The sequence below is a fragment of the Hydra viridissima genome, unplaced genomic scaffold (genome assembly GCF_058129835.1).
Source record: "Hydra viridissima isolate aposymbiotic clone 2 unplaced genomic scaffold, HvirCarnegie_v1 scaffold_1, whole genome shotgun sequence".
Lineage (NCBI taxonomy): Eukaryota > Metazoa > Cnidaria > Hydrozoa > Anthoathecata > Hydridae > Hydra > Hydra viridissima.
Window position 1 is genome coordinate 32,156,404 of NW_028324300.1, and position 27,518 is coordinate 32,183,921.

The 27,518-nt window shown below is 28.8% G+C and overlaps 1 protein-coding gene and 1 long non-coding RNA gene across 3 annotated transcripts in view; one reads left to right on the plus strand and one right to left on the minus strand.

The window, feature by feature from the left end:
* Nucleotides 1-24,594, minus strand: LOC145192178 (putative histone-arginine methyltransferase CARMER). 2 transcript variants are annotated; one of them, XR_016449357.1, is made up of 17 exons: nt 23,600-24,594; nt 23,290-23,415; nt 22,487-22,596; nt 21,040-21,078; nt 13,267-13,332; nt 10,888-10,915; nt 8,374-8,456; nt 8,192-8,254; nt 7,703-7,817; nt 7,504-7,594; nt 7,121-7,202; nt 6,840-6,925; nt 6,614-6,703; nt 6,319-6,373; nt 977-1,076; nt 625-860; nt 1-526 (listed from the first exon to the last, which is right to left on the minus strand). XR_016449357.1 is itself a non-coding variant. In XM_090076951.1 (17 exons), the coding sequence occupies exons 1-17, from the start codon at nt 23,799-23,801 to the stop codon at nt 345-347; spliced, it is 1,737 nt and encodes a 578-aa protein (XP_089933077.1). In that variant the 5' UTR covers nt 23,802-24,594; the 3' UTR covers nt 1-344. The 2 variants fall into 2 exon arrangements, 1 of the variants encoding a protein (XP_089933077.1); XM_090076951.1 differs by having other exon boundaries at nt 977-1,059.
* Nucleotides 22,326-27,518, plus strand: part of LOC149894552 (uncharacterized) — a 6,676-nt gene continuing 1,483 nt past the window's right edge. The window contains exons 1-2 of the long non-coding RNA XR_016449370.1: nt 22,326-22,370; nt 22,460-26,162. This is a non-coding gene — a long non-coding RNA (uncharacterized LOC149894552). The remainder of the gene's footprint in view (nt 22,371-22,459; nt 26,163-27,518) is intronic.

Genomic DNA, 27,518 nt, shown 5'->3' on the forward strand with positions numbered 1-27,518 from the left:
TTAACATCGAGTTCTTCGAAGTGAAACATGGATGTATATCAATTAAAAGAAAAATTCCTCAATAACCGGATATGACAGTATGATAAAATATAAAATATAAAAAGTTGTTTTTCTTATTACAGAGTTGAAATTTTAGAAAAAAATGTTCATTCCTTTAACAGAAACGATAAAAATATTTAAAACGCAAGGAGTTAAAATTAAGAAATAACCCCATACAATCTAAAATATCATAATTCTTATTACCGAATCTTCTGATTGAAACTGGAAACGTAACGAACGACGAAAAACGACGAACGTCGCAAAGTGTTTATTTTGCAGAATAAGCAGAACAACAGCATGAAATATCATCCTGATAATCCTGATAAGTATCCAAAACGTGCTGCGTGATCATAGGGATATACCTGCGACTGATTTGATATAACATACCTATCTCCTCCAATCTGAACAGTTTGGCTAGATCCATAGTTTCCACCTGTTGCCATTACGTTACCCATGGCTTGCGTAGTGTAGGCTGCTCCTCCACTACCTAACATTTAGAGAAGATACATATTTCGATATAACTCTGAACTCATATATGCTGTGATAGCGTCATTAGTAATAAATGAGAAAACAACAGTCGGATACCTAATCCATGTGAAGTCTGGCCTACATATGCAGCTGATGTATTCATTATTCCTCCGTTTAAAACTACCCCAGCATTATTCCAATAGGTCTCTGTTGGAGATTGAGAATTTGTACCAGGGGGAGGAGCTGTTTGAACACCTGTGTAGCGGAAGAAAGGGTTTTTCAGATCAAGAATGTTAGTGGATCGCACTCCTGTTCCATCTAAAGTTACATCCATTTCAACATCATAACTTTGCCTGAAATAAATTAGGGTATCGTGTTTTAAGTTATAAATAGGGTATCGTGTTTTAAATTAAAAATGCTTTTTAAAACAATAAGTATCATTACGAAGAAATTTATCGAAACAAATTACTTTTGATTTGCATGAAGAATAACATTTCCGACAACTTTCTGACCAGCTCTTACGAATAAAGGATTAGGAAAAAGACAACGAACCTAAAAAGACAACGAACCTAAAAAAACAACCTTTTATATGAAACTTTTAGTTCATGCTTCCACAATCTTCTATGTAAACATTCAACATATAGAATTCTGAAACAATTAAATTTAATAGATTCCTTCAATTGAAAAACTTAAGATTTTTTGTGAGAAAAAAAAAATCATTGCAGGTGACAAGAAATCTGAGTTTAGTTTGACTCCTCGTTCAGCTTTTTTGCTAAAGAGAATAAAAGAAATCATTCCAGGCATTAAATAAAAAAGATATAGACTAAAAGCTTTAACTGCATTCTAGAACTATTTTGTTTATGGCTTTGTACCTCAAAATTTTTTACTGATAGAATTGTAAGTCATTCCACGGTGCATCTACTGCTGAATTGTACCAGGAACTATAGACTAAGTGCTAAAGTTAACACATTCTGTCACCTTTGAGACTTGGTGCGTGGTTATGGTACCTCTTCTGCCAGTTTCTAATTTGATGCTAAAACAAACAAATTTTAATCAAGTAGATAAGTTTTGTAATCCATCTGGCTTTGATTCCTGATCTCTTAAACATGATTGAGTGTCCTGCTAGAGATCTTCAAATACATAAGATAACTTCCCCAACATTATGATAACATGCTGCCAAAGTAATGATCAACTTTTCCTGGATAGCTATACATGCTGCTGTCACATGAACGGTGTTAGGGTCTGTTGGATTGAATGCCATGTTAACAACTGAATCTGTACAATCCCATGAAGACAGGAAGTCAAAAGTTATATCAATAATGATGCCGCCAGACTCACAAACCTTTCCAGGTTTATATGCTGGAACACCTTGAAGTTTTAGTTCATGAAAATTGCTGACAACAACTGTAAGGCATTCTTCTAATTTAATCTGATTTGCTAGCATCACCTTAGGATCCCAATGCAAAATCTCAAGTTTTGAAGCAATACACTGTTCTCTGATATTCATTGCAATTTCATATCCAGATTAACATTTTAATTTATCAACAGTTGTATATGAAATGGAGACCTTAATGCAACCACCACTTTCTTAGGACATTGAACTATATCATAAGTTATGAATTCCAGTATAGGAAGATCTGTGGTGACTTCTGATTCTTTTTGATGAAGTTAAGTAACTGACCTCTACAGCTTCTCACCAACTTCTACCAACTCACAACCTGAGTCACTGCTGTCTGCTGAACCACTATTGCTACTGCTACTTACAGTGAGTGAGACATTTATACTAACAATTGTGCAACTTGTACTTACATTTTCAATTTTCTCTTGACAAGTTTGTTCATCTTGTTTAATAGTTGTCGACAATGGACCTTTCTAGCCAAAACATTAACTTGTGGACCAAATGTTACTAAACAGTCAGGCTTCATCAATCAGAAAAATAAGATCTTCTGGATTCTTGACAAGTTATTCTGCTTTATTGGGCTAAACTGAAAATGTCTGAACTAACAGGTCTTGCATCTTTTTAACCTTATTAACAAATGCTGAAATTGATCTATGATTGCTATTATTTTTGCATGTTGATCTAGGAACCTAATACTCCTTTCATAAGATTTATGATCAGTAATCAATCCCGGGATCCCGGCCTTTTTTTATGATCCCGAAATCCCGGGATTGTCTAAGATCAATCCCGGGATTCCCTATAAGATCGAACAAAACAAAGCCTAATGTAAAAATATATAAAAATAACAACAATTTTGCGTATCAATAAAATAATTTTTATTTAGCATAAAATTGTAAAAAGTATTGTATTTTTGGTTGTACAATAAAATACGATATCGAAAAGGATTGATTCAGGGAAAAACAAAAGTGATAATCTTCGCACTGTTTCATGTTGGTTAACATATACACAATTTAAAAATTGAATACGATTTAAATAATAGATTTGTAAGCAATGAAAAATATTATTATAATGTGCTTGCTTGCGATACCCAAACTTTGTATCATTACATATTACGGATTATATTTATTTTATAATAATTCGTTATATAATACAAATTTACGTTGTTTCTAAAAAGATATTTACGTAAACACTTTTAAAATATTCGCGTTAAATTAGTTAAATTTTTTAATACCTTAGTTACTATTGTTAACAATTTTTAATAGCTTATTTACTATTGTCAGTTTTTTCAAACTGAAAAAAAGCGCGTTTCTAATAAGGTAGAATCTTAAATTAAAAATTCAATCAGCATGTCGTATGTGGGTTTTACAATTTAAAGTAACTCAGCTGTTTGGAATGGACATTTTTGATGAATGGAAGAAATCGTCGCTACGTGAATGTTAACGTTCATAGAAAAAAATCTCAGTTCTGGAGTTTAGGTTTTGTGCGAATAATAGATTCAATACCAGCAGAAAAGTGCATTGAACTATTAGAAAAAAGACTTAAAGACCACAGTCTTGATCTATACAGCGATATTGTGGCTATAATGAACGACAGAGCTAAAGTTGTGAAAAAAGTCGGCAGGTTGCTGCTTGCTAACCAACAACTATGTTTTGCTCACGGCATACAATTTGCTGTAATTGATGTTTTTTATAAAAAGAGAGAATTCGATGCAAACCATCTAGATTTTAACAATGAATTTTTTGACAGTGATTCATCCGAGAATGAGGACATTGAGGAAGATTTTTTGGACTACAATCATGAAAATGTAAGACCTAAAATTGAACTAAATGAAGTTCATTATGGGCCAGTCATTAAAAAAGTACGCAAACTACTACTAAAATTTAGACGATCACCCACCAAGAAAGACATCTTACAAAAATATATTAAGGCTGAATTTGGAAAACAACTGTCTTTAATAATGGACTGCAAGACACGGTGGAGCAGCCTTCTGTTAATGCTTAAACGATTTTACAAAGTAAAAAGTTGTATACAAAAATCATTATTTGATATTTACCCAGTGTAAGATAATTCTATAGCTCTGTCACATGATGAAGTGACAATATTATCAGAGATTATTACAACTTTAGTTCCCATTAAATTAACGGTTGAAGCAATATGTCGTCAAGATTCTAACCTATTTACAGCCGACATTGCTATTAAATTCATGCTTAAAAATTAAAAGATGCTGACAACAATACAAGCAATGAAATGCGTAGAGCTTTAATGACTAGCATGCATGAACGCCGAACCGATAAGTGGACTTCTGCAATACCTGCATAACGGTTGAAGCCCCGTTAAAGTCGATCAAGAAATAATTACAGTACCTTCTTCATTTAAATGTCGAAAACTTTTGGAAGAATTGTTGGAAAGATTAAATGCTTCCAATCCTGCTCTAGTAAGAGCATCAGTTGAGTCTGACATGCTGGATTTGATTGAGGAACCTGAAATGGCTTCTGAGTCTGAAAGTAATACTTTAAGTATTGAAAATGAACTTGGTCGTGTTATTAAAAAAGGACAATCACCAATACAACCAATTAGACATGAAACATTGTCATCAAAAATTCAAAAAGAAACAACACTATTTGAAAATGGGGTTACACGTGGCGATTAGTTAGAAAGAGTTCTTTTCTAATGACCGTGAAACCAATAAGTGTCGAGGCTGAGCGGGCATTTTCTTCCGCTGGACTGTTCAATACAAAAATTCGTAACTATTTGGGCGATGAAACTTTGGACGCGTTATGCTTCCTGAAGTCGCATTTCGAAGCACAAAAAATATAACATATCTCCTTATTTCTAACATAATTTTTTAACATTAACATGTGAAATTTAATTAAAATGTTAAATTAACTTCATTTAATAAATATATTTTTAGTTAAATGTACTGTTTTTATTACTTAAAACTATATAGATGTTGTATTTGCTTTTCAATCCCGAAATCCCGGGATTGAAAAAAACCTCCGGGATTGCAATCCCTAATTATACACATTTTTAATGACCTTAACAACTGTTACACTCAAAACTTAGTACAGTACATCTATTTCAATTTTATTTTATTGTTGTAAAATGTTTGTTCAGATTATGTTTAAAAAATAAAATGGATTCTAGAAATACAATAAAGCTAAAGAATGCAACTTCTGTTTTATGACTGGTGACATCTAGTGAATGAGCAGTTAAAATGATAGCAGAGCTGATGATAAATTATAACACCAAGAACATTAAATTAAAACGTGGTTTTTGAATTTTTTGAGACAGGCAAAGATTGCTGCAAAAATATTGCTGCTAAAAGTGACAATAAATGCAATAAGCTCAAAGAGAAATGGTTTGGGATTTGGTAAACTTTATTTCAAATGGTTCCTGTGGTTGTAAATCATTTGGCTGATTATTTCAACTGTTTTTTGGTGACTGACTTTGGTGACTGATAGTTTTTGAAATAAATCATATTTGTGGACATTGGTGATAATTGTGTAAAAATCTGCAAAATGAATGTGGAGTAAAGTTTTGTAGTCACTAGTTGCTAGCTTTGTAGTTATCACTAGATAGAACTATAAGTATATTGTGCAGAAAAGTCTCACATTTTAACACATTGACTGCCAATAGGATTTTTGTAAAATGTCCAAAAACTATTTTCACATTTTTAGATTTAATTTAATGAGCTGAAATACAATTATTTCATTTGTTTTGAGATATTTTTGAGGTGATTGTTTTGTAATAATAATTTATTGTTTTTATAATAATCTTGTAATAATTTATTGCTTTTTGAGGCATCAGCCAAATGCATGCTATCAAGTAGTACTTTTCCACTCAGTTCAAATAAATACTATATATACAGAACCACATGAGTAGGTAATTACTTCAAATGTGCAAAAAGATGAAACTAATGGCAGCAATCCCATTATCATAAAACACAGCACAGCCACAACATTAAATCAAAATACTGCAAGCCCATCAGAACGCAATAGTAAAATCTGAAAGAATAGCAACTCTGAAACATAAAAAGTAATCTAATCATTTATAGTAATGTAATAATAAACGCAATCATTTACCTAATGAGTAAATCACCTGACATTCTTACACGGCAAAACACCATAGATGTTCAATAACTCATCTTTATTTATAAATTGATGCAAAAATGTAACTAAAGTTCAATTATTTGTATAATTTTGTTAAAGCAAATGAGATGTGTTTTGAAGTAAAACCATGCTCTTAATTGTAAAGTTCAAAAATGCTAATAGTAATGCATCTACTATTAGCATTTCTGAACTTTTTCCAATAAAAAGTTTAATAAAGTAATATTCCAAAAAATTGTAATTTAAATATGTAAATAAATGTTTATGAACTTCTGTGATATTATCAATGAAAGCAAAGAATATTACCTGATACCAATGAGTAAGGGGTTCTTGAGGAGCTGTAGATAGATATACATGGCTTCTAAATTTAAAAGGTATCCTTTAGTTTCAAAATTAAATTGCTTTATCTAAAACATGAATCAATAGAGATTTTAGAAAACACTAAGTTCTGAAATAAAAAACTTCCATATTATTGTGATTAGCTTAATATATAAAAAACATACTGGGATGCATATATGAAGAACATACATCACTTTAAAACAAAGCTGTCTTATCATAAAGAGCAAATACCAAAAGTAAGAAAAAGTCAAAAGTAACTTACGTTTGACCAAGGAAAGCAACATCAAACCAAAAGGCAAGCCCGTGCAATGTGCCAGTCATAAGCATTGTATAATGTAAAGGGATATGAATTCTAATCAAAGTTTTAATTAACATAAGTGATAATAATGTTTTTACTATATTAGAGTAACATTTCACTGTGTGTGTGTGTCTATTTTTCTCGTTTGTTGAAAAATTGTGACTTTTTTAAAACTCAAAAATAAGAATACTTATGTAGTTGTTCCTCTTGTGTTGTTAAGAAGTTTGTAGAATGAACAACAGGTTTTGCCATTAGAATTCGAACATCAAATGTATCCTGTATTTAACATTAATGACTGCTGCACACTTTCTAACAGTTTATAAAGAAGAAATCTGACTAGGTAAGCCATGTGTTGCTAATAAGCATGTAACACTAAAAGCCTTTAATTTGAAAATTTTCCTCTTTGAGGCTAAATGTGTGAAATGAGTTATGTAAAAAAAAAAAAAAACAATAACAACTAAAACTACATACAACTATTGGTTGTCGAAAATATTCCTGCAATGCAGCTTGATGTAAACTAGTCAGATCCACACTATAAAATGCTGTTTGACACCTAAATTCATTAAAAACATGTCATTTTCTGGAACTCAATAAAAGAATTTCATCATTTTGGGGAAAAAAAAAGAAATGTATTTTGCAAAGAGGTCTCTTATTAAGAATAAATTAAGTTATCTATGTCTTTTACAAAAGTAACAAAAACGAAAACTATAAAACTAAAAAATTCTATAAACATAACCCAGTTAATCACTGAAACTTGGAGCTTTGATGTGCAAAATTTAAAATATCTCTTGAACAAACATTAGCACTTCAAATTTTGAACTATTACAAATATATTTCTGCATAAGAAAACTGACCAGAAATTAGACTTTCCAAAATGTTCCATAAAAAGGGCATCATCAGTAAATGGAGCTACATAAAGATCACCTTTTGTTGGGTACATGTTACCTATGTAACAGAAAATCTATTAAGTAAAATAAAAAAGATTCTGTTTTTAAAGATATTTTTATAAAAGAAAAAATTTAAATAGTAAAGTTATCAAGAAGTAAAAAAAACCTCCTGGCTTTAACCATTTTTTAGCATGTAAGTACGTTTCCAGCATTCTCTCATTAAATAGCATATATCCCATTGGTTCTGATATGATAATGTCCACATTTTCAGGTAAAGTCACCTTTTATCAAAAAATAAATTGAAAATAAAATCAAAAATTAAAAAAAAAAAGAATAAAAAAAAAGAAATGCACTAGGACAAATTAATTTATTTTTCTTCTTTTTTTCTATTTAGAATTTGCAACCCTTTTTTAATCATTTAAAATGACACTTTAACTTAATTCTGTGTTTAAAATTTAGTTTTTTAAAAATTAAAACATAGTTTTTTATGAAAAAGTTTATACAAACTCAATTTTATAAAAACTTATGAAGTCTTCTTAAGTTAAATTTTATGAACGAGCTGTGATAATCTAAGTTTAAATTACCACCAAAGAAAAAAAACTTTTAAATATTAAAAATAAAAATTATTATTATTTTTTTTTAAAATAACAGATACTTCTTCAATTTTTCCAACAACCACTTGTACTATATCATTGATGTTATTATTCTTTGCAAGTTCCTAAGATAAAAAGTTTTTGTCACTAAAGTAGTATAAATCTTTTTGCTTCCGTAAAATTATACAAGAATGTTTTATTTACTATAACTAACACAATTCAAACACTAGTAAGATATATTTACCTTTGCAAATTGACCCATATTACTTGCTTCAACTGCATATACTTTTCTTGCACCAGCTTGAGCAGCAAAGTAAGAAAGAATCCCTGAAAATTTCATTTTGAAAGATTTAAGTTTTGAATTTAAGAAAAACAACAAAAGTACATGCCACTAAAATCCCTCTTAGAGAAAAATCTTTCAAATATAAATTAAGGGAGAGGACAAATAGGAAACATGGAAAAACTTTTCTTCATGTGGCTTTTAAAACATCTAAAAAACCTCAGGGAAATAATGATTCAAAAGATTATTCTACTTTTAAAAAGAAAATCTAACAAAAAAGATAATGAATAGATAAAAAAGTTTATAAAAATTTCAGATTCTCTCAACTTTTTGTAAATTCTCAACTTTTTGTAAATTCAAAATTTGTTTCATCTTTTTCATTCCATGTAAATGGAATGAAAAAGATGAAACAAATTTTGAAAAAAAGAGGTTTTTTAGATGTTTTAATGTTGTTTCATCTTTTTCATTCCATTTACATATTGTATTTTGTAGACAGAGGCGTGGTGGCCCTAGAGGCTATGCGGGATTCCCGCATGGGCTTTTCACTTTTTCATCTAAATTTGGGCCTTTTGGCAAATTTTAATTTTTTCAAAATTTTATAGAAATTCCACAATTATTTACAATATTTCTGTTTATTTCTGTTTAATCACTTGATATAAAGTCTTCAGCTTTGAGCAAAATTATATTAGTATTTTGCATAATAATAATATTGTTCTGAAAACAAAGTAGATGTTTTAAGACGTATTATGATATATTTTTTTCATAAGAAAAATTATGAACCCATAAATGGTTTTTAACGAACGTAATGTTGACGAAATAAATTTAAATAAGTCCACATACCCAACAATAATAATAGCTATTATTATATAATTAAATTAACTTAATTTAAAAATTTAACCCTAAAACATTTTTCTTTAATAAATTAAATCGCAATACAATTACAATATAGTAATTGTATAGCGTTTTAATTCATTTAAGAAAAATGTTTTGTTGTTAAATTTTAGATTAAGTTTTATATAAATAAGTATCGAACTCATGTTTTGCATTTTTGTAACGTTTCGAAACAGATATAAACTTGTTTTATGATAAATAAAGTTTTTTATTTTTATACAGTTTATATTATTGTATGTTAAATAAAGAATTCACTCCGTAATATCCTGTCCTCAGACAGATTAAAAAAAGGAATACATATTTAAATATACAATATATATTAAAAAAAACTATCCGAGTAGAAGGCGGCATCGTTCATGGCTTCCTGCTGCAAATATATTAACAATTTCATCTAAAGGGATTTCCTCTAAAATATCCGCATTGTAGTAACATAGTAACGTATCTCGCGTATGTTCCTGGGTCAATTTGTTTCTTAACTTGTTTTTTACATGTTTAAGAGCGGAAAATACTCTCTCGCACTCATCAATATCAACACTTATTATTATTATTATTAGTATTACAAACAATACTATTAATTACAAATAGTATTATCTCAACTTGTTAGTTTGTATTAATGATTTATTAGAATAAGGTCAGTTCTTATATATATATATATATATATATATATATATATATATATATATATATATATATATATATATATATATATATATATATATATATATATATATATATATATATATATATATATATATATATATATATATATATATGTATATTTTTTTTTTGTATGGGCCTTTACATCAAGCATATATGGTATAATCCCGCATATATAGGCCTTTTAATAAAAATCCCGCATGGGCTTTTTAGAGCCACCACGCCCCTGTTTGTAGATTGTATTGACTTATTGAAGTCCTAAAACAACTACTTCTTTAATTACTTAGCATATTGTAAGGCTGAAAATGGATGGGAAATGATAAAGAAGTGAAATGGAAACGATTTTTTGATTTGGATATGAACAAAGATTTTTAATAATAATAAAAAAGATTGCTTTATTAGATTTTATTTTCATACAATTATTATTTACTGCTAAATATAAGTTACCTTGATTTCTTTTTTTGATTTGCAACTCTAAAATACTGATTCAAAGCTACTATGTAAAGGTCAAATATTTTACACTTATCATAGACACCAACAAATCATTAAATGTAGTTTATTTTAGAAATAATACATGGAAGTAACAGTTTTATTATTCATAATTTATGGTGCTGCTAAGTCAAGTTATGTATCATAGCTAGGTTAATATTTATCAAGTTTATTTTTTGTAATTTAATGGCTATTTAGTATAAAGTAATGTTCTTTAAAGAAGTCCAGGAAATGAAGAATATCCCCTTTTAAACGAGTCATGAAAATGAGAATTTTCACTTCTTTAGACAGTAATTTAAAATAATTATAAAGAAGTCTTATTATAAAGGAGTCCAGGAAATGATTAATATAAAAAAATTTAGTATTAGGTTGAGCATACAAATGCTAAACATGAGAGCAAGATACTATACTTTTATAACCCTGGAAGTTTATATATTCTACCTGTTCCTGCACCAACATCCAATACAACCTATAAAAAAAAAATGGTATGATCACTCAAATTGGGACATTTAAAAACATGTTCTTTTTTAAACATACTGCTTTTTTATGTGGTTCTTGATTTGCTTCTTAAAAGATGCACAAACTTAAGCTGTGTGCTTAATATAAGATCCCTTTTTAACTTAATATCATGAACCAAAATCAAGGATAACTTAATGAAAGGACATGCAAAGTCAACTTTTTGACTTCTCTAGCAGAAACTCATTTAGTATTGTATTAATAATTTTCTAGAAAACGAAAACTTTCAATATGCCAATTAAATATAGAATTATGAATTGTGAAGATGTCAACTTCATCTTTTCTAATTATTCCTTTGCTATTGTTTATTTTCTAATTGTAATTAACAACCGACGTGATCTCAATTGTTTTAGGATCTTTGAATGATAACCATAAAATCAATCAGTAATACTGCAAAATATTCAATAGAACTACTGACTGTCAGACCATTCATCCATTAGATGATCAGAATGTTTGGTTTCTTTTGCTCTGTCCATCTTCTTAAGTGCATGCACAACTGGATTTCTGAAAAGTATTTCTTGACAATAAAAAGAGTTGGTTCATTTTCTGATGTAGAAAATCAATATCAAGGTGATAAAAAGAAAATTTTGAAATGAGTACATTTATCACTTGCTACTGTTTGTGCCTCTACTTATATAATCGGGGTATTAACCCAAAAGAATTAAGTGTGTAACCCGTATCCTAAAGAGATTTTGTGCAAACACAGAAGGGCTGATAGCAGTCTACAAGCATTTGCTTTTTGTCAACTTTGATACAGTTTTGCTTTGTGAGTTTTAAGGTGATATAATTGAAGAATTTTCTGTCTTTTGAATTTTCAATCCACAGGAGAGAATATTTTTAAGGCAGCTGTTAATTTTTTTATGGTTTTTTTTATTTCTAAGGCAGCTGGTAATGTTTTTTTTTTGGCTTTTAAAAAGTGTTTAGCATGATTTGCTGCATCATTTCTGGAATCAGTAAAAGCAGAACCATCTAATAGTAAAGCTCACACATACAAAGATCCAATCAATGCTGAAGATACAACTTCATTTGAAACATGTATTTATGATGTGTCTTTCTGGCACTGAATAGAGTATTATAGCCTAAGGTAACTGGAAAAAAAAAATGTGATAAATTAATTTATACTGAGAATTTGCCTTTTTATTGATAAGTGAAATTTGACTTCAATGAATAGGTTTTAAAGGATTATTTGGAAGTTCCTTATTTATATACAATTTGAGGTAACAGAATTGCTTTATGCTTTGTGAAGGAAACTAAAGCATAAACAAATTCTCATATAGAACAAAAATAAGGGACTTTCAAATAAGCCCCTGAAACCTCATTTTGCACAGCATGCTGTAGAAAATGACTCATAAACATTCTGTTTATAATGGACACAATGATTTTGGTTTATTAATAAACGTATTCAGGCATTTGGCGAACTTTTTTCTACATGGGATTCAGAATATGAAAAAGGACCAAGTAAAAATAACTGGCTGTATAATATATATTGTATATTTCTTTAAAGAAAGGAGGTTTTACTAGCTTTATCATGGAGTTTTAAAATTTTCACTTTTTTACAAAGCTTTATGTTTGAGGTTTCACTGTGTTACAAGTTTAATAATATTATTGATGTGTTATAAGGTTAATAATATTATCAATGTTAACATTATTAATTATAATAACTTTTGCTGTAGAATTTTTTATTATTGTTTGTATTAATACAACAGTGTTTCGATGCAATTTGATAAAAAAAACAGTTTGAGATAATTATTTTATGGCCTCTGCTTGAAAAGTCAGAACTGACTCTGTGTATCCTTTCATTTAATTGTCCTTGACCAAAATTTATTTCAAAATTAAAACAAAAAACAAAAACTAACTGCTAATTTATTAGAAACATTATTAAAATTAAACAGACCAATAAAGACATTTAGAATCAGTCTGAATGCAATTGTCTAGAGAGTATTTTAAACACTAAGTGGAGTAATTTTAAGTAAAGCTATTGCTTTTTGCCAAAACAAAACAGCAATAGTATTAAAGTGAGTCAGGAATATCGATAGATCAAGAAGTCAATTATAACAAGCAAGTTTAATTGTTGCATTAGTTGTAAATTTAGTCCTCATAAACTTTATAAGAACACTCTTTACAAAGGGATATTCTTTCTATTTTTTTAAAATAGGTTAACAGAAATTCTTCATCAACAATACAATAGATATAGGTTAATTTTTTCATTAACAATGTAACAAATATAGGTTATATTTGCTTATACAGACACAAATTTTAAAAACAATATTTGAAAATACTCTATAAAAAGTTAACGCATAATACCTTTCCTTTAAATTCATTTGCATTTTGCAATATAGCACTTTGATATGTAGAAGTTCGAATATAATCCTGTAAAAAAAATAAATGATGATACAAACAGCAATACATATGTAAAAAAAATATAAATATTATCTAATAATAAATTGACTAAAAATTCTGTAAATGTTATAAATATAAATATATTAAAATAAAATTGAATACTTTGCTTTATGATATATTGAAGATTAAACCCTAATGTAAACATTTATCAGCAAAAATTTGAAAACTAAAAAGAAAGCTTTTAAAATACAGTAATAAGTAAATATAACAGAATAAGTTTAGTTTTAAGATTTATTTTTTGTTAAAAAATAAATATTCAGGAAACAAAGTGTATCAAGTAAGCTTTTTCTGGATCAAATTTTTGTCACAAATAATCCAGCAGCTAAAAAAGGATCATTCAGACTTGACACTTATTGGAATGTAATAAAATGATTTTTTAATTATAATAAAATGATTTTTTAATTATAATAAAAAGATTTTTTAATTATAATAAAATGATTTTTTAATTTAAAATGTTGTAATTTAAAGTAAGTTTCTTTAATACTTCGTCAGAAAACCCTTGGTACATTAAAAAAAACTAAAAATTTGCAGTTCTCATTCAAGCTGCTTCATAGACCAACATTTCTTTTAAAACAGCCTTAAATTTCTTGTTTTAACTGTAGTGCTGCTTTTTGGCCAAATGCTATATTGTTTCCTTAAATTCATCTTCAAGTGAAAGTAGATTTTCATTGAGATTTTCTACACCATGCACTTCTTGAATAAATACCAAGTCATTTGTATTTGTTAGGAAAGCTTTAAACAAGCTTACAATATTGCTCTACCTTCTTTCTTTACAAGGTCTCAAAATAACACTTTTGATTGCGATGCAAAAAGTTGAATATTGTTGTTTCAATCTCTTCAAAAGAAAATTGTTTTAGTAAAGATTTATTCTGCTAATTTAACCAATTCAAAAGCTTTTGGAATGGGAATGATTGTCAAATTTAGATTCATTACTTTTAAATTCATCTAGGGATTGCAATCCCGGAGGTTTTTTTCAATCCCGGGATTTCGGGATTGAAAAACATCAATCCCGGGATCCCGGGATCCCGGGATTAATCCCGGGATTGAAAAGCAGATACAACTTCTATATAGTATTAATTAGAATAAAAACATTACATTTAATTAAAAATACATTTATTAAATGACTTTAATTTAACATGTTAATTAAATTTTACATGTTAATTAATGTTAAACAATTATGTTAGAAATAAGGAGATATGTTGTGTTTTGTGTGCTTCGAAATGCGACTTCAGGAAGCATAACACGTCCAAAGTTTTATCGCCTAAACGGTTAAGAATTTTTGTATTGAACAGTCCAGCGGAAGAAAATGCCCGCTCAGCCTCGACACTTGTCGATTTCACGGTCGTTAGAAAAGAATAAACTCTTTCTAACTAATCGCCACGTGTAACCCCATTTTCAAATAGTGTCATTTCTTTTTGAAATTTTGATGACAAAATTTTATGTCTAATTGGTTGTATTGGTGATTGTCCTTCTTTAATAACATCAAGTTCCTCTTCAATACTTAAAGTATTACTTTCAAACTCAGGAGCCATTTTAGGTTCCTCAATCAAATCCAGCATGTCAGACTCAACTGATGCTCTTACTAGAGCAGGATTGGAAGCATTTAATCTTTCCAACAATTCTACCAAAAGTTTTCGACATTTAAATGAAGAAGGCACTGTAATTATTTCTTCATCGACTTCAACGGGGCTTCGACCGTTATGCAGGTATTGCAGAAGTCCACTCATATCGGTTCGGCGTTCATGCATGCGAGTCATTAAAGCTCTATGCATTTCTTTGCTTGTATTATAGTCAGCATCTTTTAATTTTGTAAGCATGAAATTAAGAGCAATGTCGGTTGTAAATAGGTTAGAATCTCGATGACATATTGCTTCAACCGTTAGGGTTGGCTTGCGCTGGGTATACCCAGTGCAAGATAATTCTATAGCTCTGTCAGATGATGAAGTGGCAATATTATCAGAGATTATTACAACTTTAGTTCCCATTAAATTAACGGTTGAAGCAATATGTCGTCGAGATTCTAACCTATTTACAGCCGACATTGCTATTAATTTCATGCTTACAAAATTAAAAGATGCTGACAATAATACAAGCAAAGAACGTTAACGTTAAATATCAATTCATGTTTTTTGTATACAGTTTTTTACTTTGTAAAATTGTTTAAGCATTAACAGAAGACTGCTCCACCGTGTCTTGCAGTCCATTATTAAAGACAGTTGTTTTCCAAATTCAGCCTTAATATATTTTTGTAAGATGTCATTCTTGGTAGGTGATTGTTTAAGTTTTAGTATTAGTTTGCGTACTTTTTTAATGACTGACCCATAATGAACTTCATTTAGTTCAATTTTAGGTCTTAACTTTTCATGATTGTAGTCCAACAAATCTTCCTCAGTGTCCTCATTCTCGGATGAATCACTGTCAGAAAACTCATTGTTAAAATCTGGCTGATTTGCATTGAATTCATGCAGGTCTATATGTATGAAGTCCTTTTGTTGAGCCACCACCAATTTTTAAAATTTTCTTGCAGTTTGGTAATTTACACATCGTTGTTTGGCCTTTTCCATCCCGTAGAAAATATTTCCTAACAGCTGAGTTACTTTTAATTGTAAAACCCACATACGACATGCTGATTTATTTTTTAATTATAAGATTCTCCCTTATAAGAAACGCGCTTTTCTTCAGTTTGAAAAAACTTACAATAGTAAAGAACCTACAAAAAATTATTAACAATAGTAACTCAGGTATTAAAAAAAATCTAACTAATTTATCGCGAATATTTTTAAAGTGTTTACGTAAGTAACTTTTTAGAAACAACGTAAATTTGTATTATATAACAAATTATTATAAAATAAATATAAACCGTATGTAATGATAAAAAGTGTGGGTATCGTAAGCAAGCATACTATAATAATTTTTTTCTTTGCTTACAAATCTATTATTTAAATCAGATCGTATTCAATTTTTAAATAGTGTATATGTTAACCAACATGACATAGTGCAAAGATTTTCACTTTTGTTTTTCTCTAAATCAATCCTTTTCGATATCGTATTTTATTGTACAACCGAAAATACAATGCTTTTTACAATTTTATGTTAAATAAAAATTATTTTATTGATACGCAAAATTGTTGGTATTTTACTATATTTTTTCATTACGCTTTGTTTTGTTCGATCTAAAAGGGAATCCCGGGATTGATGTTAGACAATCCCGGGATTTCGGGATCATAAAAAAAGTCGGGATCCCGGGATTGCAATCGCTAAATTCATCCTTGTCACTTGTTTCTCATTGTGCTGAATTTTCATACAGCACTTCTTAAACCACCAAATAAATTTCTTGGGTGTAACCAGTTTGATGCTTATTTGGAATAGTTTTTTTGAGTATTTCTGTTTCCTTTTTGATTTTATATTTTTTGTCTAAGCAACGTCTCATTCTAGTTGTGGAACTTAAGTATTGACTTGTATTTTTACATATTTTGTAAGTAACTGTTTTTCCTTTGTTTAAGGTACAATGTTTCTAAGCATTTAACATTTTGCACAAAGGTAAAGCAAATTAACAAAGACAACAATAAAGATCATAAGAAAGTAAGAACATGGTTCTTAAAATGTTCAAACAAAACTAAACCAACAAGAACTGTAGAGGTTGAAATTTGGGACTGAACGACAAAACATGAAGCATCCCTCCAGGAGTAATGCTAAAGACAAACAGGATCAGAAGGAAAAGAGTGTGAAATTAGAAAAATTGTTAGACATTTATCATATTAACTCTAATGAATTCAAACTAGTGCATGAAGATTGAAATTCTCTTTGTCAGTAACAAACCTGTTATACAGCTTACAGTACATGAATCACAAAACATAACTTCAACAAATTTATTTTTGATGTTTACCTTAAATCTTAGTTCTCATTTTGAAAAGGGGTTGATTCGGGATTAAATGACATTTAGTTAATCCAAACACTTAATAATAATGATGCAGTATGACAGCTACAGGTCCGAAGATAATTGCGAAGCACTCTTGGTACTTAATCCAAGAGTTCACTGTTTTACAACTAAGTGTCCTGTGAAAAGAAAATACAGTTTGTATTAAAAATAAAAGTTAAAGAGCATTGCACCTGATTAAATCACTACCACAAACTATTGAAGAACCGTTGATTTCACACAGCTTCTTCAACTGATACTGATGATATCTTCCTTAATGTTGCTGTTAATGAGTTGCTAGAGTGCCAATCATCAAAAACTGCCTATGCAGAGTATGAAGTTGGAGAATGTTTGCTTTGAAAATCTTGCATTGAAGTGCAAGCATCATGGAGGAGAAACAATTTTTTATTCAAGTAATTGAGAAATACAAGCACAACTTTCCAAAGGGTAGCTAGTATGATCTTGTAGACATATAGCACAGTATATTATCTACAAACTATAGGATTTACTGTGAGCAATTATGAGGAATGCAATTCCAATATAGGATATGTCGTTACATCTCACTATATAAATCATCTATTGTGCAATAGTATGCAACTTAATATTTAACCTCTTATAGCCCACTTTAATTTCTTGTTGTGTAAAAAATATACTTTTTTTAATTTTAGTCACTTATGATCTTAGTATAATGATGAAATTAAAAAAAAACATTTTTAAAATTATTTTTGGGTCAATTTGGAGTTTGTCACTTTTAGGCAAAAACGGACGCATAAACTAGTAAAATAATTTTTTTTTAAATCTGATATAATAGTGTTTTATATGAAAAACCCTGATTTCTTTTATCTTTCTGATTTTACATTTTATTTAGAGAAATGTATTAAAAAATTTAGGATTCATGAAAAGTTTTACAACAGTTGGATGTTGGCGGAAAACAGACGGACATCACACTTGGAGCACTTTACCTTAGGGAAACCATTACAACCAGGATATCCTTTCTTATCTGTAAACTCTGGCCAATGTTTGTAACCATCATTTCGAATGAGTTTGTTTTGATTTGGTGCTGCAGGACCTCTTTTTTTCTTTGCATTATGGTTCAGATCAACTAATGTTGAAGGTCATCCTTTTCTGATCGAGTTTTTCCCTTGCATAATCAATGATTCGGCAATTAACATTTTGAAAGATTTTAATGACATTATCTTTTTATCATTTGCTGAATCTTTTCTATACAAAATCCATGATTGGACTACTGAAACATCAAGAAAATGCCAGATTGGCCAATGATACCACTTTTTTGAACGAACAGGAATACGATATTAGCTCAATAGTTCATCTAAAAGATTGACATTTCCTATGTATTTGTTATAGGCGACGATGGCAGAGGGACAATCAACCAAAATCTCTTTTTTTTCTTTTTATCCCATCTTTTTACTTGAGCTGCTGGAACTACTGATTCATAAGTAGTAAGTATATTAACTGATCTATTATCAAACTTAATTACACGAAGCTCAACTCCATTATTTTGGCATGTTTTTATTTCAACTGAATCTCTTCCTTTATTTTTCAAATCTTTGTCAGTTGACATTTTGCAGTCAGTGATCCTATTAGGGCAAACAGTCCCAACTAAAGCAATTCCTTGGTTGAATAATGCAGTTGCTAATTCAATACCTGTGTACCAGTTATCTATAAACAATTTATGTCCATTGTGTCTTGGAATATTTTGTAGCAATTGCATAACAATATTGCCTGAGGCCTTAAGATCAGATTGACCTGTGCATGCAGAAATGGAACCTGTATGGATTTCAAAGGCATAAATAAGGCCTTCTGGATTTGTCAGGTTGTAAAGCTTGTAGCCCCACTTTTTAAGCTTTTTAGGATTATATTGCTTTAATCTAGATCTCCCTTTAAAAGGTACAACTTGTTTGTCAATACATAACATTTCAGTTGGAACAAATAATTTAAAATGTTCTTTTAAAGCATATATTAAAGGACGAATTTTAAAAAGTTTGCCTGCACAGCTTTCTGACATATTTAAATTATTATTGCAATGCAAAAACCTCCTGATACAGTCGAATCCTCAAATGTTCATAACATATGCTATACGCTCATATCAAAGAAATATGTCCCAATAATCGCATGTACCAGGCATTTTTACTATTGACATTAAAAAAAGTATACCAATAAATACTTCCAACTGTTCTAATGAAAGATTAAGAGGTTTAGTGGTATCAAATTAGACCGCGTATGTTACTTTCTTCTACGAAGCGCGTTATGAGATCGTAGCTTGATATCTCAAAAATATTCTATTGGCTGCTGCACAGGCAATATTCCAAGAGGTGGAATCCCAGTGAAAGGAATTTTTTTGACAGAAATATTACACAGCTCTTTTATTTTCCATTCCAATTGTTTAGACTTATTTGGCTTTAATTTGGTTTCAATAGCACTTGTTTTTTGGATTGGAGCAATGTCTGCTATTGGAAAAAGTTGGTCATTATTTTTCCAAAAATGAATCGTTCAACTCTGTTTCTAGTTCCAAGTCAGCATCTAACTCTATTTCTAGTTCCGAATCAGTAAGTTCACAATCTAATTTATTATCATTTAGTACAACTGATTCATCACTTTCGGAAGATAAATCACTTTCCTCTGATACTGCAGGATTTAAAATTGGTCTAGAAAGAACTGATTTAAGTTTTTGACCATAAAATTTACAAGTATCCATCTAAGTAAATAAAAAAGAATACCTATAATAAAGTTGTTTATTAGATTAATTTAATGTAATGGACTTTCTGTTAATGCACAATGTTGCCTGAAGTCAACAAAACGCGTTTTCAAACAAAACTTTGTGGTTTGACTTTTTAGGTGGATATGCGCAATGTTGCTTTAAAGCAACGAAGGCTTAAATTACATTTAAAAACTCATTTGAGGAAAAATAATGTGAAAGATATATAAGATCACATTAAATATGTTATTAAACAAATTAGTTATTTTTTGAACTGCAAAAAGAATATTTTTCTGAAAAACCAATATTAAAAACTGACCTTATTTACAAACACGCAAAAATTGAATCTTTAAAATCGAGAAGCTAATAAACTTGATGATTCAAAGTATAACCTTTGTTGTCTGTTTATTTTGATTGGTTAAATACTGAACTAAAGTTATCAGCATTCTTTTTATTATAAAATATCACTTTAATTAACCTTTTAAACCACTTTTCGGTATATTGACTACAGGCAACTCGGGGCTATAAGAGGTTAACCACACTGTAAAAACACTTTTTTACAGGGTGTTTAAATACACTTGTTATAATGGTAAATTTTGTGTGTGCTAACATGGTGTCACAGTGAAACTTTCTAGGTAATTACAGACATTTAAATCATCACTAAAACTTCTGCTTTCTGAAACTATCAATATATTTTATTTAACAATTTTACAAAAAATATGTTTCCTAATGTTCCTGCTATTTAAATGTTTTTGGAGGTGAACAATATTTTGAATCTAAGCAACATTTTTCAAGAAATTGCTAAATTTGAAATACTATTTATTTCAAATTTAAGCAATGTCTTGAAAAATGTTGCTTAGGTTAGTATTTACTCACAATTGATGTTGTGAGAGCACAACATCAATGTATTGCAATAATTGCAGAATATGAATATAGATTCAGAAGACTGTTCTATCATTCCGTTTTTAGTGTTCAAAAAAATGTATGGTGATTGCCATGGTTAAAATAAAATGAAAAAATGTTGAAAAAGTGTTAAAAAAAGTACCTGCATCATATTTTGCTGTTGAGAAAGATAACCATAAAACTAAAATAAAAAGATTTATTTAAACATTGAGTATTAGAAAATAATAACATAAAACATTTTTAGAGATTAAAAAACTTCACATTCAGCTTTAAATAATTTTAAAATAAAAGCTGAATATGAAGCTTTTAAAATTTTAAAAATAAAATGTATATTTATTAAATATATATATATATATATATATATATATATATATATATATATATATATATATATATATATCTGTGTGTGTGTGTGTGTGTGTGTGTGTGTGTGTGTGTGTGTGTGTGTGTGTGTGTGTGTGTGTGTGTGTGTGTGTGTGTGTGTGGGTGTGTGTGTGTGTGTGTGTATATATATATATATATATATATAGAATTGTAGAAATTATGTTAACATTTCCAGTAAGAGTGCTCAATACAGCATAGAATAAGTAGAGCAAATATATTATTTTGTTATTATATAAACTAAATAATTAGCTTGGTTTATATTACATTAGTAATGTAATATAAACCAAGCTAATTATTTAGTTTATATAATAACAAAATAATATATATATATATATATATATATATATATATATATATATATATATATATATATATATATATACACATTAGCTTTTTAAATTCTATTGGTAATAAACCAATAAGAATTTAAAAAGCTAATGTTTTTTAATCTTTTTGTGAAACTGTTTATAACTTTATTGCTTTATGATGAGCTTTAAATTTTAAAGTTCTTTTTAACTTTTAATGTACAAACAAGTTAGTAATATAATTTGAATAAAAGTTACCCAAAAGATCTCATTTTAATCTTGATCGTATACAGGATGCTGGAGGATATTTTTAATCTTGACATTTTAGTTTCTTTTTTTTTTTTTGGTTGAGTTTTTTTATTTTGTTTTGTTCACATTGGTTGCTATTTTGTTTTTTATTGATTAGTTTTTTGCAATTTGTTTAATGGTGAACTTTAAGTTAAAAAGCTTTTACTAAAAATATTCTTTGTGTACAAATTATAACAAGAATTATACTTTTGTTAACTGTTTTATTGTTTATGGGTTAATTTTTATGTTGTTGTATTTTATTCAATAATGAGCCAATTCAATTTTAGTAGATATTCTAAATGATCTAAGTTCAAATACAATTTAATCATGAGATTATAAATGTGTATTGTCTTCCTATATTACTTGCTTTACTGATAAATTTATTGAATAAGTTGATTTTGGTACATGATATTCTATTACAATAGTAACGATAATAATAGTTTATAAAATTAAAAAAAGGATAAATTTAGACAAGGCTAGCTTTGACAAGAATTCAGTAAGAATTTTTTTATCTTTGAAGTGATAAAAAAAAAAAAAAATCATCTTTAAGAGTTATTATAGGATTTTAAAATTTTATTTTAATAGGATTTTAAAACTTGAAACAACACTTACTTGAAAGTACTGTACAGCAGAAGATTCCTCTGTTCTCTCATCAAATATTGATAACTTATTTTGTTTACCATGCGTTATTTGGTTAAATACACTACTAAACCGCTCCATTTCTAAATTATATAACATACCTTACAAACCTTATTTATGACTTGTTATTCAACCAAGTAGTTGTGTTTGAATAAACATTAAAATTATTCATAAAAAAAAATACCATTAATGGTACTTTCATAAACATAGTAAACTAAATTAATTGAACTATTTATAGAAAACTCTATTAGTCTGATTCAAAATTAACTATTACACAGAACCTCTGAATTTGACACACATTATTTTGATTTGTTAACATCTAATTACTGACAGAACATTGCTGCACATGAGTCTACTTCCTAAATGGGTTTTTCGCCATTTAAATTTTAAAACTAAAAAATTTTTAAATATAGTAGATTCCCTGCAAGAAATATTATTTGTTAAAATAAAAATTCTTTGTAATATAAAAATTTGGGTAGAGAAAAATGAAGAGAAACAGATTTTTGTTCAGTATATTAGGATGTTTGTTATACAGTAAACTCTTGGTTATTCGAACTGGCACTTGTTTGAATTTCCTGCTTATTTGAAGCAATCTTCCTTCCCTGTGAATTTTTCTTAACAAACTAATTAACTCAGTTATTCAAAATTTTGGTTATTTAAATTCATATTCCATTAGGAGGTTCGAATAACCGGGAGTTTACTGTATCAAGATTCTAATGTATCTAAATGGTTTAACATTATTTTTAAATATTTAGAAAAAAACTAAACATATTTACCAGCCTTTGATTCAAATGATAATATGATTGGCTGGTCATCAAGTTTTAACACAAATGATTTTTCACCAAATTGAAACCCTTTACTGGACTTATTTAACACAGTCTGATGAAGAGCATTGCTGCTACCTAAATATTTTAAAACAGAAAGTATATGTTAAATACAATGGAAAATTCTCTAAAACAATAATTCTAAAAGATTTTTGTCAGCAACGTAAAATCCTAAAAATTTAAAAGTGTTTCAAGTATTCCAGATCAAATTAATATATGGTAATTGGTTCTTCAATAGAACATTGCCATATAGAAAACTTACCGATTTTTGAGAGCTTCAAAACAAACAGTTGTTGCTCGCCTTTTATTTCAAGAACTAAATCAGTTTCAAGATTAGCATTTATTCCATCAGCATGGAGCAACCGTACACTTAAATTACTGAAGCTAGTTGATGTCATAATGGAAGATTCAAGGCAAAAGTATAACCTAAAAAATAAGTTATCCAGAGAATGAAAGAAATACATATAAAACCAAATAATACTCTTTACTTTTTTTTAATGTAATATTTGAATGTTAATTTCCTTTAGATGTTGTTCTTTAAGCTTAAAATTCTGTTAAAAATTATTTGATTGCAAATAAATTTAAAAAAATGAAATTCACAAAAATGCAGTTATAAACTAATTAAAATAAAGAACTAATAATTAAAAGATTGTGTTTTAAAAGTTTTTCTAATCTCATTTAATTAAGAAGCTGTTCTAAAAATTTAGTTTACGTATGTTAGCTTATCTCCAAACTGTTAACTGATTCAATAATATTTCTCTATATATAAAGAATCTGTAGAGGATCACAAAGATTTGTGTATCTACTTATAAACTTTATCAATTTGTATCTCAGTAATGTGGATGAGAATGGAGCATCACATCAGATGGGCCACATTACTGATTATCATCTTAAGAAAGACTAATACATTTAAACATTTAGGATAGATACAACAATGACTGAAAAAAAAATTGCTTTTGGCTACATATTCAACTACGTAATATATTTAATTTAGATGGAAGGTATCCTAGCTATAAATTAATTCTCTAGTATAAATTAATTCTCTAACATCAGTACACTACTTTCTTGCTTACTGTTTAAATTTAGTTCAATATATACTGGATTGGCATCCTATACCCTTAAATCTACTAGTTTAATATTTAGTTTTATATATTTGGCAATACTAAATAGCCCTTGTGCATGTTACACACATAAATTTGAAGGTATATCGACTGCTACAGTCAAGGTAAATGTGTGTCCTAAAACACGCGGGATATAACATTAACAATCTGCAGAATAGAATTGCAACTAAAAAGCCGGGAGGCTTAGAACAATGATTAATACTTAACCCACTGATCTCTATAATAACTGGATAGCGCATCTCTAATATCAAAATTGACACCAAAATCGCCATATTGGAAAGCCCCAGAACGCTGAACGGAATTTGAAAATACAGAGATTGAAGATTTGTTTATGTTGTGTTTTCTATTTCGTTTATATCAACTCAACCAAAATACATATTTCAATGATATTATCATATTTTAAATGTTTTAAAGTTTAAAAAGCGGAGAACACACGAAAAACATTTGCGTTACAAAAAATTGCTTTGTAAAATAAGTTAAATAGTAACTTTACAAGTGACTTTACACGAAAAAATGTTAAATCAAACATTTATATATACAACCGAGAGTCATGTTCAAAATATATTGTTATCCAAAAATAATAGAAACTCTCAAATAACAATAATACAAAAAGTATAACAAAACATCATACAAAGATAATCGTCAAAACTATGATATATAAATTCAAATTGGTTGTTACTTTCATTGATTTTTGAACAAAACTAGTTTACTGAGAGTCTTTCTGACATTTATTCCTGAAACTTTTGCAGATTCTAATTTTCCGAGCTGATGCAATCTTATTTTGCAGTAGCACTTAGCAAGTAACTTAACAAGAGTAAAGATATGATTTTCATAAATTGGGGTATCAAACATATGGTTATCTAAATCTCGAAACACTGAAGATAAATTTATTGCTTCCAAAACAGAAATTGCAATAGCATCAACTATACTGCATTTTATTCTTGGCAAATTTCCAGAAAGTGTTGATAACATTCTAACAATATTTTGTTCAGTCATTTCACACACTTTGATTACACTTATTGAAGGTTTGAAAAGACCACCTCTATCTTTAAAAGAAAGAAAGGTAGATTCATGACAATACTCAATTGAACCAATAGCTTTACAGCATTGTATGCATACCAATTGCTTTTCAACCATTTTGGCAACATAACCAGCAATATATGATATAGCAGATTTTTTATACTCTGATAATATATTTACATTTGGTGCTTTTAAGTAATCGTGATCAGTAGTTTGTGGTGTTATAATATCTAAAAGATTATACTTCCTGATAATAGTTGCAATACTTAAAGTGCTTCTACTGTCTGCATTATCTAATACATGAAGTATACTAACTGGGTCTCTAGTTTCACAGTTGCCAGTGCCACCTGTGATGCTACTTCTGAGAAGTAGTCTTTTGTATGCTGCTGTAAATTGCTGACAAGTTGGATTGTTATTAAACCCACCAGATGAGCGGATTGCCCCCAAAAAAAGCTCTAAATGATCCTGACTAAGTTTGTATGTTAAAAGATATTTAAGAGGTGCTTGTTTTTTTTCAACCAAAGTATGAAAGATCTAAAGACATGTGTAGTTTAAAAAACGAACAGAAACTAGAAGTTATTATTAATTTAACTTACATTTATCAGTTTAATGCTGATATATAAAGTTCTTAATAATAAACATGGCAAATTATTGAAAACAAATGAGAAAATAACAGAAACACAGGTATATTTATTAATGCTTGTTATAAATTTCAATTTTTTAAAGAGCATATGGTTATGTAAAAGTATATTAGTAAATGAGAAAGATATATATATATATATATATATATATATATATATATATATATATATATATATATATATTGCATGCATACCTGCTTTGTGCTTTCTATTGCTGCAAGAAATCCAATAAAAGCAGTCTTTCTTTTTGTTGTGTGCATTTCTGTACCCATTTCATTTTGAAGACCAGTTATGTACCTGGCAATTTTACAGAATATAAAGATAAGATATAAGGTAAGAATATAAAGAGAGAGAGAGAGAGAGAAATATAAAAGCATTTAAACAATTTAATTTGAATATTTATAAAATATACCTGTAAGCTTCATCAAAAAATGGATTCCAGATGTGTTTATTACTGATGCGAAGTGCTGCTTTATAACCCTTAGCAAATGGATTTCTTGAATTAAGACGGTAGAAAAGCTGATCAATCAATCGTATAAATTTTACTGTAGCTTCGCAACCCTTAAATTGTGGTAACTTAAGTTCTGTCCAACAGTATTCGATAGCATCAGCAACACTAGAACTGAACACTTGAGCTGCAAGGTTAACTTTCATTTTCTGTTGCCTCCAATCTATATGTTGAGATTTAAGTTTATTACCAAGTCTCAGACCCTCTGCATCTTGAAGGTTGTGTAAATCTTTAATGTATTTCCAGCATATTTGTTTTTTTTCTGAATCAAACAAAATGCCTTTTTCTGCTAATGTATTTCTCATCAGTTTTAGCATATAACATACATCAAGAAGAACAAAAATTTTTTCATTTGTTATGAGTGGATGTGAAAATGAAGGTACCATATTAGTAACTTTCAATGAAGCCCCAAGTTCTGCCAGCATACTAAAATGGCAAGATGGACCATCACAAGTAATTGATACAACTTTGACACCAACATCAGACAAACGCTGAATACAGACTCTAATGAGATTAGCTCTTTCACTTGCAGTGAGACCGTTAATAAAAAAATATCCACATGGAACTTTCCATGAGCTGTTAATACTTACAACCATAAAAACTAATGCATCCTTTGCTACAGGTGTTGAGTCATCATCTATATCACAGCCAAGATCAACGTAACCACTGTATTTTTCACCGTCCCATGATATATGTTTTTTAATGCTCATTTCATCTAACATAAGAGAGCAAACTACTGTTTTATCTTTACATTTTGCTTCTTTAACTTTTATCTTTATAGCTTCAAATGCAGGATTTGTAAAACCAGGATTCGCATCAATTTTTGCATACCATTTTCGAATGTGTGATTGGCAAGGCAAAATCAAATGTTTTTCGCACAAACTCATATGC

Excerpts from the sequence above, each read along its gene's own strand:
- LOC145192178 (XM_090076951.1), bottom strand. The coding sequence starts at position 23,801 with ATGTATTTCTTTCATTCTCTGGATAACTTATTTTTTAGGTTATACTTT. Across the intron at positions 23,416-23,599 it reads TTTGAAGCTCTCAAAAATCG|GTAGCAGCAATGCTCTTCAT; the intron begins GTAAGTTTTCTA and ends TAAAATATTTAG. Across the intron at positions 6,926-7,120 it reads ATTTTCGACAACCAATAGTT|GATACATTTGATGTTCGAAT; the intron begins GTATGTAGTTTT and ends TGTTAAATACAG.